The sequence below is a fragment of the Parus major genome, chromosome 10 (genome assembly GCF_001522545.3).
Source record: "Parus major isolate Abel chromosome 10, Parus_major1.1, whole genome shotgun sequence".
NCBI lineage: Eukaryota > Metazoa > Chordata > Aves > Passeriformes > Paridae > Parus > Parus major.
Window position 1 is genome coordinate 13,624,607 of NC_031779.1, and position 14,516 is coordinate 13,639,122.

The window sequence follows — 14,516 nt, forward strand, 5'->3', positions numbered from 1 at the left end:
GGAAAAATCAAAACACTGAAGCACTTGAAATGCAGAGTTACTTGAGATGGTGACACACCACACAGCTCCTTGCTAGTCAAGTGCCACAGCCATGTGCTAACAATGACTCACAGCACAGTCATTACACAGTTTCTTTAATTTATGTGTTTTCCCCAGCCGGGACAGGATGTCAAAAGCAGGGAGAAAAGGAGGGATAGGAAAGGTGAGGAGGAGGGCTGCTGCTCTGGAGCTGTGCTCAGCTCACCTGGAGACTCCCGTGTCCGCTTGCGCTCCAGCAGGGAGGGGTCGGGACATGGCTCCAGCGGACACCAGCTCTCACGGTTTATCTGGAAAACACATCACAGCACATCAGAGACATCAAAAGGCCACTCTCACCAGCACCCTTGTTAGTCTCTTCTCCAATATCCCTCTGCATCAACCAGCAGATACAGAGCTATGGCTTCATTTTTCCCAATAATAAAAATGTCAAAAGTAACATACGATTTTTTTAAATTTTTTTTGCATCACTAAACAAACCTTTAGAATATGCCAAAACCCTTTATTTCTCCACGGAAAGTTTGATTTGAAGGTGGCTCCTGCTCAAGGAAGGAGTTCAGAGGGAGGATGAGTCAGTGTTTAAGCTACTAGTACAGGACCGGATAACCTCGGCTTCAAGTCCCACCTCCACCTGTAGCGGGACTACGAGAAAATACTCTTCTGCTTTATGCCTCAGTTCACTACCTACAGAATAGGAATTCCTTACCACCCATATTGCTGTACAAATAATTAGCTCAGAGATATCAAAGTGCTCTAGTGATGTGGAATCGAGGGCTTGGGAGGTGCCCAGGTCATGGTGAGAAGCAGAAACACTTTGGGCTTGCATTAACTGCAATGATGATGATAGAAACACCCTTTTTAACACTAAGACACATCACATGGTTTATTTCAACATCAGCCCTTATCACCTCACCCCGTCCTTCACCCTTTCCATGACTCCCAGTCTTTCAGCAAGGATAAGTGATGTGTTCTCAGCCTCCTCCTCCCTCTGCCTGTGCTTTCATCTTCCTCACTCGGGTTGTGCTGTCCAGCATTTTGACTCAAGTCTGCTGGACTGTCCACAACCATTGGCTCATCCAACATTCACTTCCATCACTTTTGTCTGCAGCTGGCAGACTCTGGAAGCCCCTTTACTCTCTCTGCCATTTCTTTGAGCCAAATGTCTTTACTTACTGTCAAATGCATGCAAATCTCAATTGTCCCACAGCACAAAACCCAGAAGTTATTTCCCCTCCTGACCTGCCCCAACACACAGGATCTCACATGTTAAGTTGTAGCTAAAAGAAAGCTACTGAAATGGATGACTTAGCCTGATTTTATATGTCAATTATTTCTCCTACTCTCTCTCTGGCTTTCCTTTTATCTCCTGAAATAATTTCCTTTCCTCCCTTTCAAATATAAAATTTTTACTATTTACTTTTTGCCTCTGACCTTGTTCAAATCTCCCCCATGATCCCACTCTAGTTTTACAGTCTCTTGCTGTATTCCCATCCCCTCAACGTTCTCCTTTCTCCTGTGTTATGAAACACACTGGTTTTGCCTCCTTATTATTTATTTTTTAAGTAAATGAAAACCAAGCCTCTCCTACCCTTGACCTGATGTGCCGCTTTGACTAATGACCCACGTCCCTGTTTCCTCTGTCACTGAGATCATGGAATGTGTTACAGCAGTCCTTGGCTGGCTCCTCCTCGCCCTGGCCGCGTCCCCGTCACCCGAGGGGCTGCTGCCAGCACCTCCGCTCACCTCCAGCTCCCCACACCACACAGGCAACCCCACACTCCCCCAGACCTGGCAGCTACTTGCTACAGCACATTTTTCTTCCTCAGGTTTTGTTCTCCTCCATACTTGTGCGATGACAAAACGGGGTTGGGAGGGCCTTTGACGGGTCAGCCAGTCCCTGCCTGCTGCGCCAAGTTAGGCTCAGTTATCATCTGAGAGGGCCTAATCCAACCTGCCCTTAAAATCCTCCAGTGGAGAGCATGCCATGACCTTCCCCAGTCTGCAGCTCCTGCTGACAGAGAGGGGGAATGAACAGAGAAGTTCTGAGAGGGGAAAAATGAGCAGGAGTCTCCCTGAAGTGAAGATGATGTTGAGCTCTACCAGAGTCAGGTCTCGGGGTGACCTCAGAGCACATCCCATCTGGATGTCCCTCTCACCTCCATGGAATTTTGCAGGCTATTTTTCTTAGGGATGGTGTACACTTCATAGCACTTACTGCTGTATGCAGATATTCACCCAAGACCCCAGCACACCCCTTTATGTACACACATCTAAGATCGCAGTGTTCCCTGCACATCTCTGCCCCACACACACATGTATATCCATTTGCTCCCTTTTACATACAATACATCTATATTAAATGAGAGGCAGCCTTCAGGCTGAGAAAAGATTTGTAAGCAGAACTTCAAAACATTATTTTTTTTGCTTTCCAAAGTGATAAAAGGATGTTGCATTTTAACTGTTGCATGCACAGCGGGTCACATTCTGATTCTTTCAACAGAAGACACTCCCTGTTCTCAGCAAGGCTGTGTGGTATCTAACCTCAGCATCTAAATTTGACCACAGAATTTTTTTCTTATTTTAGTTTTAAAAGAGCTACAAAGTCAATAAATACCACCACTTTATGACTGTAAAGTCAATAAACATCACGCTATTATTCTTTTCTCTCCAGACAAAGCAAAATAAATTGGCACCACACTTTTCTATATCTTATTAAATGCAAATCTAGAGGTTGGGGCTGAACACACATAGAAGGACAAATGCAAATGTGCTCAAGTGCACACAAATGAAGGAATGACCCATTTCAGATACAAAATCAAATTCTGCCTCCTTCTGACTGGCTTACACTTCCACCTTCCTCCTCAAGAACAGTCTGACCCTTCTTAATTTTAAACAAATCACCATCAAATTCAAAGGAACTACTCCTGATTTATAATGATATCCACTACTGGAAAGCAATAATTAAACATCCCATTCAATAATTAGCAGTAAGAAAGCAAAATAGGAAGAGGTTCAAGCTGTCTGTTGAGTAAGCCATATTAGGCTGAATTAACATTATATATTTTCCTTTAATAGAACCAATTGAGTCATTCACTGAAAATGCATTATAGACATTGGCATTTTTTCAAAAAAGATTTGAGCATTTTTCCCATTTCCCAGCCAGCTCTCTCCTCAGCCCTGTGGCTTTGCCAAGTATTGAAAATGTCTGCTTTTCTCTATTAAAAAAAGTAATGAGAGAATAACACTGAGGTTTAAGGTGCTGCTTCAGATATACTTGATTATGTACAAAATAAAACATCAGAAACTAAATATTTATCTCAGTAGCCCCAATTCAGGAAAAATAATAATCACCATCAAAACAAAAACAAAGGAAACCACTACTATATACAAGTATTCCCTAGGCTAAAGCAAACCCAGACAGGCTTTGAGGGAGGTTTACTGCGTGCTCGCAGGGAACTGGGTGGTCCATAGATACTCAAAACACAAACCCCACTATCCACAGCCCAACACTGACTACTGGGATCCCTCCCCAACACCTGAATTCTGCTTGTGTTTACTCAGGACTAGTGACTACAGATACAGACAGTTAAGAGCCGGAGAGGAAATTGTCTTTATAAAAGCACCTGAACATCAGGAGCTGGGGAATGCACCGGTATGGAGAAATCTGAAAGGAGGTTGTCTTGGGATTTTGCAGACACGTGTGCATTGCATGTGAGAAAAATCCTCCCTTTTCCCCCTAGTTTCTTGTTTTGCTGAGAGAAGCCCAAAAACAGGACCACAGGCTGGTGGCCATAGAAGATGATAAAAGCCCCACACTTTCTTGCTTGCCCACACTGATTATAGCTCATTGATTCCAGGCATCCCAAGTCTTTGCGGAGGGAGCAGAGCAGGCAGCGCTGTTCCAATGGCAGAGGGAATATGAAACAGCCTCTGGGAACAGAGCTTCAATGCATAGCTTTTGAAGAAATGCCAGGAGAGAACCAGCTATTTTTCCATACAGAAGCCTCAGTGTGTTTATCTGCAGGCTCAGACACAGGATGAATCATGGACACACATCCCCAGGCACCAAAGACGGGATCCTGCAGGATTTTCTGTTTGCCTGTGAAACACCAGCAGGCAAAATGTTCAAAGAGACCTTTAGGACCAGCTGGAGCTGCGAGCAGCAGATGCTTCCAGTGCTCTTTCTGGGCACACACAAGTATTTCCTGACTCTCGGGGACATCTTCCTACAGACTCTGAACTTGAAACTTGATGTGACTTTATGCATAAGAAAAGGACAGTGCTGGACAGCTGTGAGACATCCTGGGCTGAGGTGTCTTCTGTCCTGCAGGAACAGTGAATGACCCCAGACTCCACTCCCAGGCTCTTCCTTCCTCTCCACTTGCCTTGGACAAGGAATTATCTAATCCACTCTGGTGTGGTGGAATAGATAATGGATCTAATAAAACCAGGTGGATTTATAAAACCAGAATAGGGACCTCCTCCTCAAGGACACTCCAACAATATCTAGGGCAGAGCCGTGTGCTGGAGGCTCCCTAGGACTGGGGACCAGGGACTACCTGGCTCCTGGGTACCTCTCCTACATTTCCAGCATGGAAAAGTCCTTTTGCTCTCCCTCTGGTTTTATTTTAACTCTTCTTGCCTTCCATTTCACAATAAAGAGAACACACTGACCTTTCAGGAAATCTTTTGCTATTGCAAAAGTTTGCACTTGTCAGCCTCACTGGTCATGATATAAATCAACATCTCCAGAGCACAAGGAACCAGATGACTTTAACTTTCATTTCCTAGCAGATCCCTAGAGATTCATCTTTCCTCCATATTATTTTAACTTTGTCTTAAATGTGCAAGTTTCCATTTTTCTCCTTTTATTTTCCCCAGCTTCCAGACTATGATCGACCTTGCAGCTAAAACCAGATACTACTGCACATAGGAAAATATTTTGGAGAGTAATTGTAGCTTGCTTAGTGTATCATTAAGTACTTGTGCACCACACTGAGTAATATCCATTTTAAATATCCAATGTAGAATAAAAGTGGTAGAAAAAAGAAATACACTAAATTCAATTATAATTAATTTCTTTCATAAGCAGAAATGATACAATGACTTTTTTTAAAAGTTCTATGCATATTGTAATTATTTTCTAGGAATTTCCTGTTCCTGAAAATTTCCTATAGGATTAAAGAAATTTGTACACATACTCAATGTTTATTCTGACCAACTTTTAACTTCACAATTCCATTTACAGTGAAATTATCCAGTTGCCTGCAATTCCTGCACTAGAAACTAAAGTAACTGTTGATTTTTCCCCCTTCACAAAAACCACCTTTCAAGATCCTCTGAAACAGTTTGAAAAGAAGCATGAAGGATGGGGCATCTGGGGAAGGAATTTCCACTGTTTTCCTTCAACATCTGTTGCTGCAGAAAGACTCCATACACACAAAACTCACATCAAGAGCAACAATCACTGCTTTGGCAATCATCTTGCCAGACAATATTAAGAGCAGACTTATCAATTTGCTTGCAAACTCCACATTTATTTTTTATTTAAATTATTTTGGTAATCTCCCTGTGTAGTTTCTTAGCTTTGGGGAGGATATTAACAGGTGGATGCAGAACACAACGACATTCTCAAAAGTATGCCAAAAAGGACAACACTTGCATTTCTGCAATGATTTCTATGGAGATTTTTCTTCTAGCACTGTGAGTATGCTACACTGAGGCTTTTACCTTTATAGAGCTGGTGACACCATATCAGGACATTTTTTCAAGGAGGACCAAACTGACCTCTCTCATAACAACAAGCCAGAAGTGTTATAGAAAACTGTATTAAAGGATTTTTGCCAAAAAAGGCTCTTACAAGCACAGGACATGTTACATGACTGAATAAATTAGCTCTTTATGGTGCAAGAGCAACACTAAGTTCCTAGAGTGCATTTATCCCCCAGCAATGTCCCAGCTGGGAAAAGGAACCTGTGCCCCAAGTACATTTCCCAGCCCGTGGCACTGGGATGTCTTCCACCAGCAAAACTAGAAGCAAACAGACTTTAATAAAGCTTTAAAAGTAACAGCACTGGCTTTGTGAAAAAAAACATCTCTTAATTAATATGGGAGCAAAATTCCCACAAACATGTATGTGCCTAATGTGAAAACACAATAATTCCATTCAAGTTGCCCTCCCAGTTCTAATTCTACATGAGACACAAACAGAAAAACTCAAAAACTCTCTGTACTATTCTAAAGACAATTCTCTTATTCTGTCCTTCAATGACCAGAACAGCATGGACAGATGTTGGATTAAAGCTCAGTCATTTTAGGCCCACAAAGTTTGATGAACACCACATATCCATCACCTGGGGACATCCTTCACCCAAAACAACTCCAAAGAAGGAATGGACTTGCTTATGTGTCAATAAAGAAAAGAAACTTCAACATAAAATGTAAGGAAGCCTAGTTTCAGTTAATTTGGGGACTTCTGCACATAGTACTTAGGATGCTGTAAATGGCACTTTGCCTTGGGTAGGCAGGGATCATTCCAGAGGATCTTCCTTAGTGCTGGAGTAAAGCTACCAGAGCAGCCAGGAAGCAGAACAACTAATTAATACTGCTCTCCTTTTAATTTCAGAATACCTTCACTAATGATTAATGCTGTTTTTAATTTCATGAATAATCTTCTGATCTTCAGCTGGGAGCTGAAGGGGATCAGTTCATGTGAAAAGCAGAAAAAATCAAACCTCATTGCCCCAGCTGTGAAAAAACTTATTCCTGATGCCTACCCTTAACAGCTTCAGCATTCACACACAGAGATGAAATGCAGATATAGGCAAAAACTCTTAGAAAGCATTCCCAGCTGTGATTACTCAGTCTCCCATTCCCAAAGCAAGCCCAGTTCTCACTTTGTAACTCTGCAAAGCTCTGCCTGTTGGTCCCCACTTGAACGCCTGTCTGACTTCACATGTATCTGCAAGGTGCCAGCCAGTGTGGGTCTCCTATCCTGTCCCTAGATAGTTTTATTTGTGGTAGCAGGCACAACATAAAAATGAGACAAGGTTGCCAAGGCACACATGGGCACACTGAGACTTCCCATTTTGGGCTTGCAATAACATAGCACAGACTGCTTTACCCTGCACGTAGCTGCTCAGAGCTCAGCAAAATGTTCAGACATGCAGACATCCCACACACCCCACAACTCTTCCCTCATCTGCTACAATGCAAACCCAGCAGGAGCAGTGACAGCAATTTTTTATGCCATTTCTGCATCATCCAGTCTTCACTAAGTTCACTAAGTTCAGGATCCAAGTTCATCAAGTTTGCGCTGCTGCAGCAGCCAGTAAAGGACACAGAATCATGGAATCATAGAATGGTTTGGGTTGGAAGGCACCTTGAAGACAATCTAAATCACCTTTCCCATTGACAGGCACAACTTCCCTGGTTGCTCAAATCACCATCTAACCTGGTCTTGGACCCCTCCAGGGATGGGGCATCCCACAGCTTCTCTGGACAAGCTGTACCAGGGCCTCATGTCTCTCACAGTAAGGAATTTCTTCCTAGGAAGAAGTCCTACCTCCAACAGGGACTAGGACACTGCTGGCAACCTGCTGCCTCTTGCTTTTTCACATGTGGAGAGGAGGAAGAAACTATGCTAAAGCCAAAGATAATTGTGTGCGATCTTCTTTCTTCACCACTTGTTCCCATTGTCCTTTTTCAGCAGCTGATTTTCTTTCCTATGTCATAACTGAGTCACCATCCCTGGAGGTATTTAGAAGATGCACAAATGTGGCACTGAGGGACATGGTTTAGAGGCGGATTTGGTAGTGCTGGGTTAATGGCCTCGATGGCCTTAAGGGCCCTTTAAACCTAAACAATTCTATGGTTAATGACTTGCCTATCTTAAAATGAAGCAAAGAACATATTAATCTACTATTCAAGAAATGACAACTTGTCTGAGTGAACCTGCAGCCAAACCAAAAGCTGTTTGGTGCTTTTGCAGGTATCTTGTTAAAATTTCATCAGCTCAAGCATTCCTGATGTATCCGTCTTTTGTCTAAAGACATGTACTTGCCTTTCAGTATTCAAGAAACCCTGTCCTCTTAACTCCCCAAAATAAAATGGGCTAGATAAGGTACAGTTTTATTTCAGTATTTTAATGAAAACCAAACCCAACAGAAACCCCACCCCCACCTCCCTCATTAAGGGCCTGATCCAACTCCCATTAACGTCAAGAGATGATCTGCCACTGACGCACTCAAGCGCTGGCTTGGATCCCTAGATCATCAAAATTTAATTTCATCTACCAGTTATGTTATAGAAACCAGAAAAAACATGAGGGATGACTGAAAATCGAGCTAGAGTTGATTGTAGCTGTAGCTATCAGCAGCACCCTCCTATTTTAAACATCTGCAGGCTGTACAGCCCATGTTGGGAGCAGCAATGCGTGCACACATGCACACATATATGGACACTGAGTCATTTGCAGGAACAGACAGTATAACCCACAGTTCTGAAACTCAATTAGGAAAATACCAGTTGGAACTAACAAGAGCCACATTTTGTTATAAAATCTAAGCTTTGCTGAACAAAAACTAATGTAAGGAACTGGTGACATCAGAAATATTGAAGTTGGATAATTCTAATGAATTTTATTTCAACCCACGCATTCAGATGCTCTTCATAAAGAAAAAGACTGTGCTTTTTATTGACAATTAAGATTGTCAGAGGTACCAGGTCTCCTCCCAAGAATTATTAAGCAGTCCTTTCACAGAAGTAGTGTGTGCACAATACAACAACATTTTTAATGACACATACTGTGTCTATAGACTGAATATCCTGGGATTCAATCCCATGCATCACTAACATCAGTGTTCTAAAATACTCCAAAAAATTGAGCTGGTAGAGAAAACAACTTACAGCTATCTGCGCCACCAAAAACCAATGGGTACACTGAATTAAAGGAAAACACTTCCACTCACAACAAAGCAAGTTAACAAGAGCTAGGTCTATTTTACTGCAGGTAAAGTAGAACAAGAATAAACTGAAAATAAATTTGTTATATATTCTTGTCCAGACTTGGAAACAAGAGCATGAACCAAAAAATCATAAAAAAGGAAGCCATATGATCATATAGAATCACACTGCTTCAGCTAAGAAGAGAAAATAGGAAAAGGGAGAGGGAAAGGAAATGCTCTTCCAGCAGTTAAGATCTCTGAATTGGGCTGTGTTTTGCAGTCCCTCTGGCTTCTCTCCTATTTCCATCCACTCTGCCAGGAAACTGCTGAAGCTCTACAAAGCTGTTACAGAGACAGGACATTCCCAGACTGCCATTGTGCCATTTGGTGGAGCACTTGCTAATTTTAGATTAGAGAGGAACACACTGGGACAATTAGCCAAGAGCCACTCCTGATTCTTGCTCCAACCCATCCTCAGACAAAATCACACCCAAACAACAAGACTGACAGTAACCCTTCTAACACAAATGAAAAGCAGAGGCAAAGGAGGATCCACCATGCCTCTTTTTGGCAGAATGCATCTTTTGGGGAACATGTGCCTTTCAACCTCAAAAGCAAGCACTGGAAATGGAAACCCTTTTCCCCTCACACAAAAAACCCACCTGGGATTTCAAACCAGAGACAGTTCAAGGGCAGAGGGCAGGGAAGAAGGCCAGGGAGCTCTCCCAAAGAGTGCATGCCACAAGAGATGAACTAGTTGCAGAGATAATAATATTTGACATGATATGGTTTGATAACACTCAAAATCATCTCCATGCTGAAGGGCAAGAGCTCTTCCACCTGTCCCTCCCCTCTGCAACATCCCGAGGGACACAAGTACAGCAAGGAACAGACTGATCCCCTGGAGATACGGAAAGGAACCCATAAATAAATATATACAAACATCATACCTTTAACAACACAACATCTACAGTCCTGTCCACCTTGGAAATGTCGCACAGGCTGTATCGCCTCTTGTGGCGCTCGTACATCTTGTCCAAAGAGCCGAGAGCAGAGGAGCAGAGCCCACCATGAACCCTGGGCTGAGCACAGCCCCAGACCTCTCACATCTGTGCTCAGAGGAGTCCCCGTGGCTCAGCACACCAGCCTGCCCGAGCTTCTTAACAGGAAAACAAAAATCCCAGCGCTGTGCCTGGCTGATAAAAGTCTTCTCAGAGCAGATTTGCTTATACAGACAATGCAGGAACTTATAGCAAACAAAAGATATTTGAAGACAGCTTTATACATATAGGATTATTTTTTTTGTGAGTGCTAAGAATGGTATCAGCCTTCCTGTTACAGCAATAATAAAAAAAAAATGTTTTCCAGACAACTTTGATATCCAAAAAGCAACAGAATGAAAATCCTGCCTGAAAAGAGAACAAAAGCCAGATGTGTGCAGCAGGAATACTGACGCTCCAAGTGGAAAGGCAGAAGGTAGGCTCAGCCACGACGGGTCTAATTCAGGAAAAAAATAAAAAACAACAAAAAAAACCAATCTCTGTATCCAGTGCAAATACTGTCACCAAAGTGTTTTGTTTTTCACGCCCTCGTGCACTGAAAGAAGCAACAACAAAAAAGTACTTTCCTCCTTCCGAATCAGCTCACTGTTCACCGGGCAAGACGGCTTGGGTTTGCGTTAAGTTTAAATTTCTAATGACAGCACTGGGGAAAAGGAAAGAAAATAATGAAAAAAAGCCACTCCCTCCTGATTTGGGCTGAGACGTCACTGCTTGCCTTTTTAGTCCTGCACCAGTGTTCTCCCAGCTTTCAAATTTACTTTGCAGTTGTGGGAGCATGATTCAGAGAGAGGAAAAAAAAAAAAAAAAAGAGGAGGGAGCGGGGGAAGAAAAAGCAGCAGCTTTAGTTTGCCAGCCTCTTCCACCTCTGGCTGCAGGCACTTGGTGTGTTTGCTCGGTCCAAAACAAGACTGAGAGCAAAGGGACGTGTTTTTCAAGAGGTAAAAAGACTCTTCCTACTCCCCCAGGCCAGGTGAATGAAAGACAGTTTTGAGGTTAATGCTCTCCTAAACCAGGAATGGAAACTTATGATTTAATCAACGCACATGGAAAAAAAAAAAAAGAAAAGGAAATCAGCCATTTACTTTTTTCTTGGTTTGTTTGCAACACAAAGATCTCAGCAACCAGTTGTCCAGAAAATACAATCTTCCCTCTTCTCTTCTGGCCTGAAAGGCAGAGCTTTTTTTTCTTGGGGACAAAAAAAAAAAAACCCTAAAGTTTTTTGTCTTTCTAATGCCGGGGCCAGTGCAAGTCTCTCTGCTCTCAATAGCTCATTCACATCAGCTGGGTCCTGCATGCTCACTGCCACATGGTTTCCTGTTTTCAAACTGCCCCCTTGCAGCCCCCTCCGCTTTCCACCCCACCCTGACCTCTCCAGGGATGAAATCTTTCCATACTTCCCTGGCTTTAGACATTCTCTCATTCACCGATTCAAAAGGGAATGGGGGCGACTCAAAATGAAAGGAAAAAAAAAAGAGAAGAAAAGGGGAAGCAAAGTTTTCAGAGTCTGAGAGTTTGTAGTGATCAGAACTTGCTGCTTTGCTAGATGGAAAAGCTGAGAATGCAGCAATTTTTAATCCCAAGCTGTAAAGCAGAAAATGCAGAACATATCAACCCGAGGTTTAATTGCCGATTTCCAACAGCCACCCTCGGCAGCGCCGGGAGAACTGGCCCACCTCCTGCTGCTGGGATTTGCTCCACTCCTGGAGCTTACTTAGGGGGTTGTAGGTCTTTTCATCCAGTCCTGTAGGGTGGTCCCGGTTCCCTGGTTGTATAAGGAGATTTGTAGCCACCAGCTCAAACTCTGGCAAAGGTGACTCAAACCCTGCGGCCTACTGGAACGGATAAAACACAAGTTCTTGGCATTTGAATGTAAGATGAGTCTTCCAAAGGAGATTGAAACACATCTGCTGCAAGCAAGCACTCCAGCTTCTCTCCTCCCAGTGCTACCCAGTCCTCTGAGCGCCCAAACACATTGCACACCACAGTCTGCCTGTGAGTAACACAGGAACTGATTCCCCTCCGTGCCTGCTCAGTAAAACACCAAAATACAGGAGTTTACAGAACCACCACACACTGGGAGCTCCTGGATGTGACACCCCAATCTGTACAGTCAGACTACACAAAAGCACAGCTACCCCACAGATTTAGCAGCCTCAGTAACCAAGTGAAGGGCAGCTTTTCCTGACCCTTGATGACACAGTGGGCAGCCCTGACACAAAGCTCAGCCTGGGGCCTCGCACCTGAGCGTATCCTCAGGTTCTGGAGCAGGCTGGGACTCGCAGCAGATGAGCTGCTCCTGGTGGGGGACACAGGTACACTCTTACCTAGTCAGCGCCAAAGCCTCCCCACACTTTCCTTTCATCTGCTCCAGTCTCTCCCTCAGATCCCAAAGCTTCATCTCCAGCACACCACCAGCTGAACTGAGGAGGATTCCTCCTATGAGGCTGTCTTACAGCTACAATCCCTGGCTCAAGGTCTCAGCCAATGACTCTGCTCTCTCCAACAACCAGCAGAGCTTCTGCTTTCAGTATTAGGACACACACAATGTGGTTGTACTTTGGGGACTTTCTGGAGCCACCAGTTTTCTCCACAAGTAATGAGTCCCAGCAGTCATGTGCCCATCGAGATGAGGAATCAGAAATGGCTATGACAGCATTCCAAACTTCAAACACTACCATAAAAGGCAGGGATTTCCTCAAATCTAAATTTACAAGACAGGAACCCATAAACAAAGTATGTGAATTTAGTTCAGGTGTAGGAATTTGCAACAGTCAGTATCTTAATGATGCTCTAATGTTTCATTATGGAGCATTTTTTTAAAAACTGATATAGCAGACAGATTTGTTTTCAAATCAATTTGATTACAGCTGCTGGTATATCCAGCCAAGATTTATCCTAACAACAACTGAACAGCTCTGCTCAGACACTCCATTTAAAGCACTTCACCTCTGATCCACAGAGTTCCCCTGGCAACCAGAAAGAGATGTCCAGCTGCAGAGCTCAAGGAATGCCACCATGCAGAGGAGGTGAGCATCACTAACTGTGACACTGCATCTTCCACAGAGATGCAAGATGGGTCCAACTTGTAGCTGCATCAACACCCACTCTTTTGTGGCTCACATTACATCACCCTTCTTGCAGGTAAGGGGAAATGAAAACCATCTCCAGTCGAAGCAGCAGGGAGACAGAAGGGAAATGTGCAGCTTTCACAGCAGGAGGCCAATTTTCCTGAGCTAAGCACAAGCATCCTGGGATGGCCAAAAGCCACAAGTAACCCAGTGTGGGCTTTCATGGGGCAGCAGGGAACAGAAAGCTCATGTGGAAGGTGCAGACAGGTGGAGAGAAGCAGTCAGGGAAGCCACCAGACCCATGCCAGGCTGGGTGACTCTGGGCACAGGATGGGTCCCAGGACTTGGTGGATATCCCAGCACTTGGTGCATGTCCTGTGAATCAAGATGGTGACCTGCCTTCCTCTTTAATTATATGTCTAGATCTAGTAAGTTTGTCAGCTGATCTCCTCGACTCCCCTACACCTTCAGCCACAGAGGGAAAGAATCAACACACACCAAGAAAAAACAACTCCTTCTCTCCCTTCTCTTTTTCTTTTTTAATTTAAGATGCTAAATCCCTAATTTGTTCTAAGAGTTTTTTTCTGTACTTATGTTCCTGACTCACAGCAAAGATCAGGGGGTCAGGGATAACTACAGATACCCAAAGTGCATCTCCATTTCCAGACTTTACTGCTGGGGGTGGGGGGAAACATAATATAAACAAATAGAAGATAATGTGCCAGACACACTCTCCCATGGGAGACCATCACTCTCTTCCCACATTAGGTGGGGCTTTTGCTGCATTGTTTCAGGCTAGAAATCTTGCCTTGCACACAGCCTGCCATCCACACAGCACTGTTGGGCAGGCACAGAACACGACTCAGCCCGGACGGAGCAGAACAAAAGCTTCCAGACTCTTTTGTCCAGCTATTTAAGGCAGTCCTTGAAAGCCATACAAGTGTTTAGACAGCCTATAACATTTATGCTCTGAAACACAATGAAACAGACAATCAGAAAATAAAGATTATATTTTAAAAAAACCTACTCTAACAAGTAAATAATTCTCTTTTTTTGGGGGTGCGTTGCTCAAAATGGAGAGGAGATGTAAGCAGCAGCCCCGGCCACCGGCTGCTGATGCGACAGTTCTGGGCTCCTTATTGAAAACATCTGGAAGCTCTGAGCTGCTTTGTGCAGACAGGAGTTTGAAACTATCCAATCATTTCATATCCAAACCCAAGTCCAGCACTGCAGATTTCAAGGGAAGGAAAAGAGGGGGAAGAGAAAAAAAAAAACCGCACTTGATCACACCATATGATCTGTAACTCATCCAGATAAAACTCCTCCTCCTCCTCCACCCGCTAACAGACCTCTTAATGACAAGGAAATCATGGTTATCCTGAAACAGACTGGACTATTGTTATCTG

At 43.6% G+C, this 14,516-nt stretch overlaps 1 protein-coding gene across 4 annotated transcripts in view; it reads right to left on the minus strand.

Moving 5' to 3' along the window:
- The window catches only part of AKAP13 (A-kinase anchoring protein 13), a 203,070-nt gene that overhangs the window by 57,906 nt on the left and 130,648 nt on the right, over positions 1-14,516 (minus strand). For 3 of the 4 annotated variants that reach the window (XM_015639124.3, XM_015639123.3, XM_033516895.1), the window contains exon 11: positions 245-326. In XM_015639124.3, coding sequence (XP_015494610.1) covers positions 245-326 — 82 coding nt within the window. Of the gene's footprint in view, positions 1-244; positions 327-9,931; positions 10,657-14,516 lie in introns of those variants that run through there. The other variant, XM_015639126.3, reaches the window with a different exon arrangement.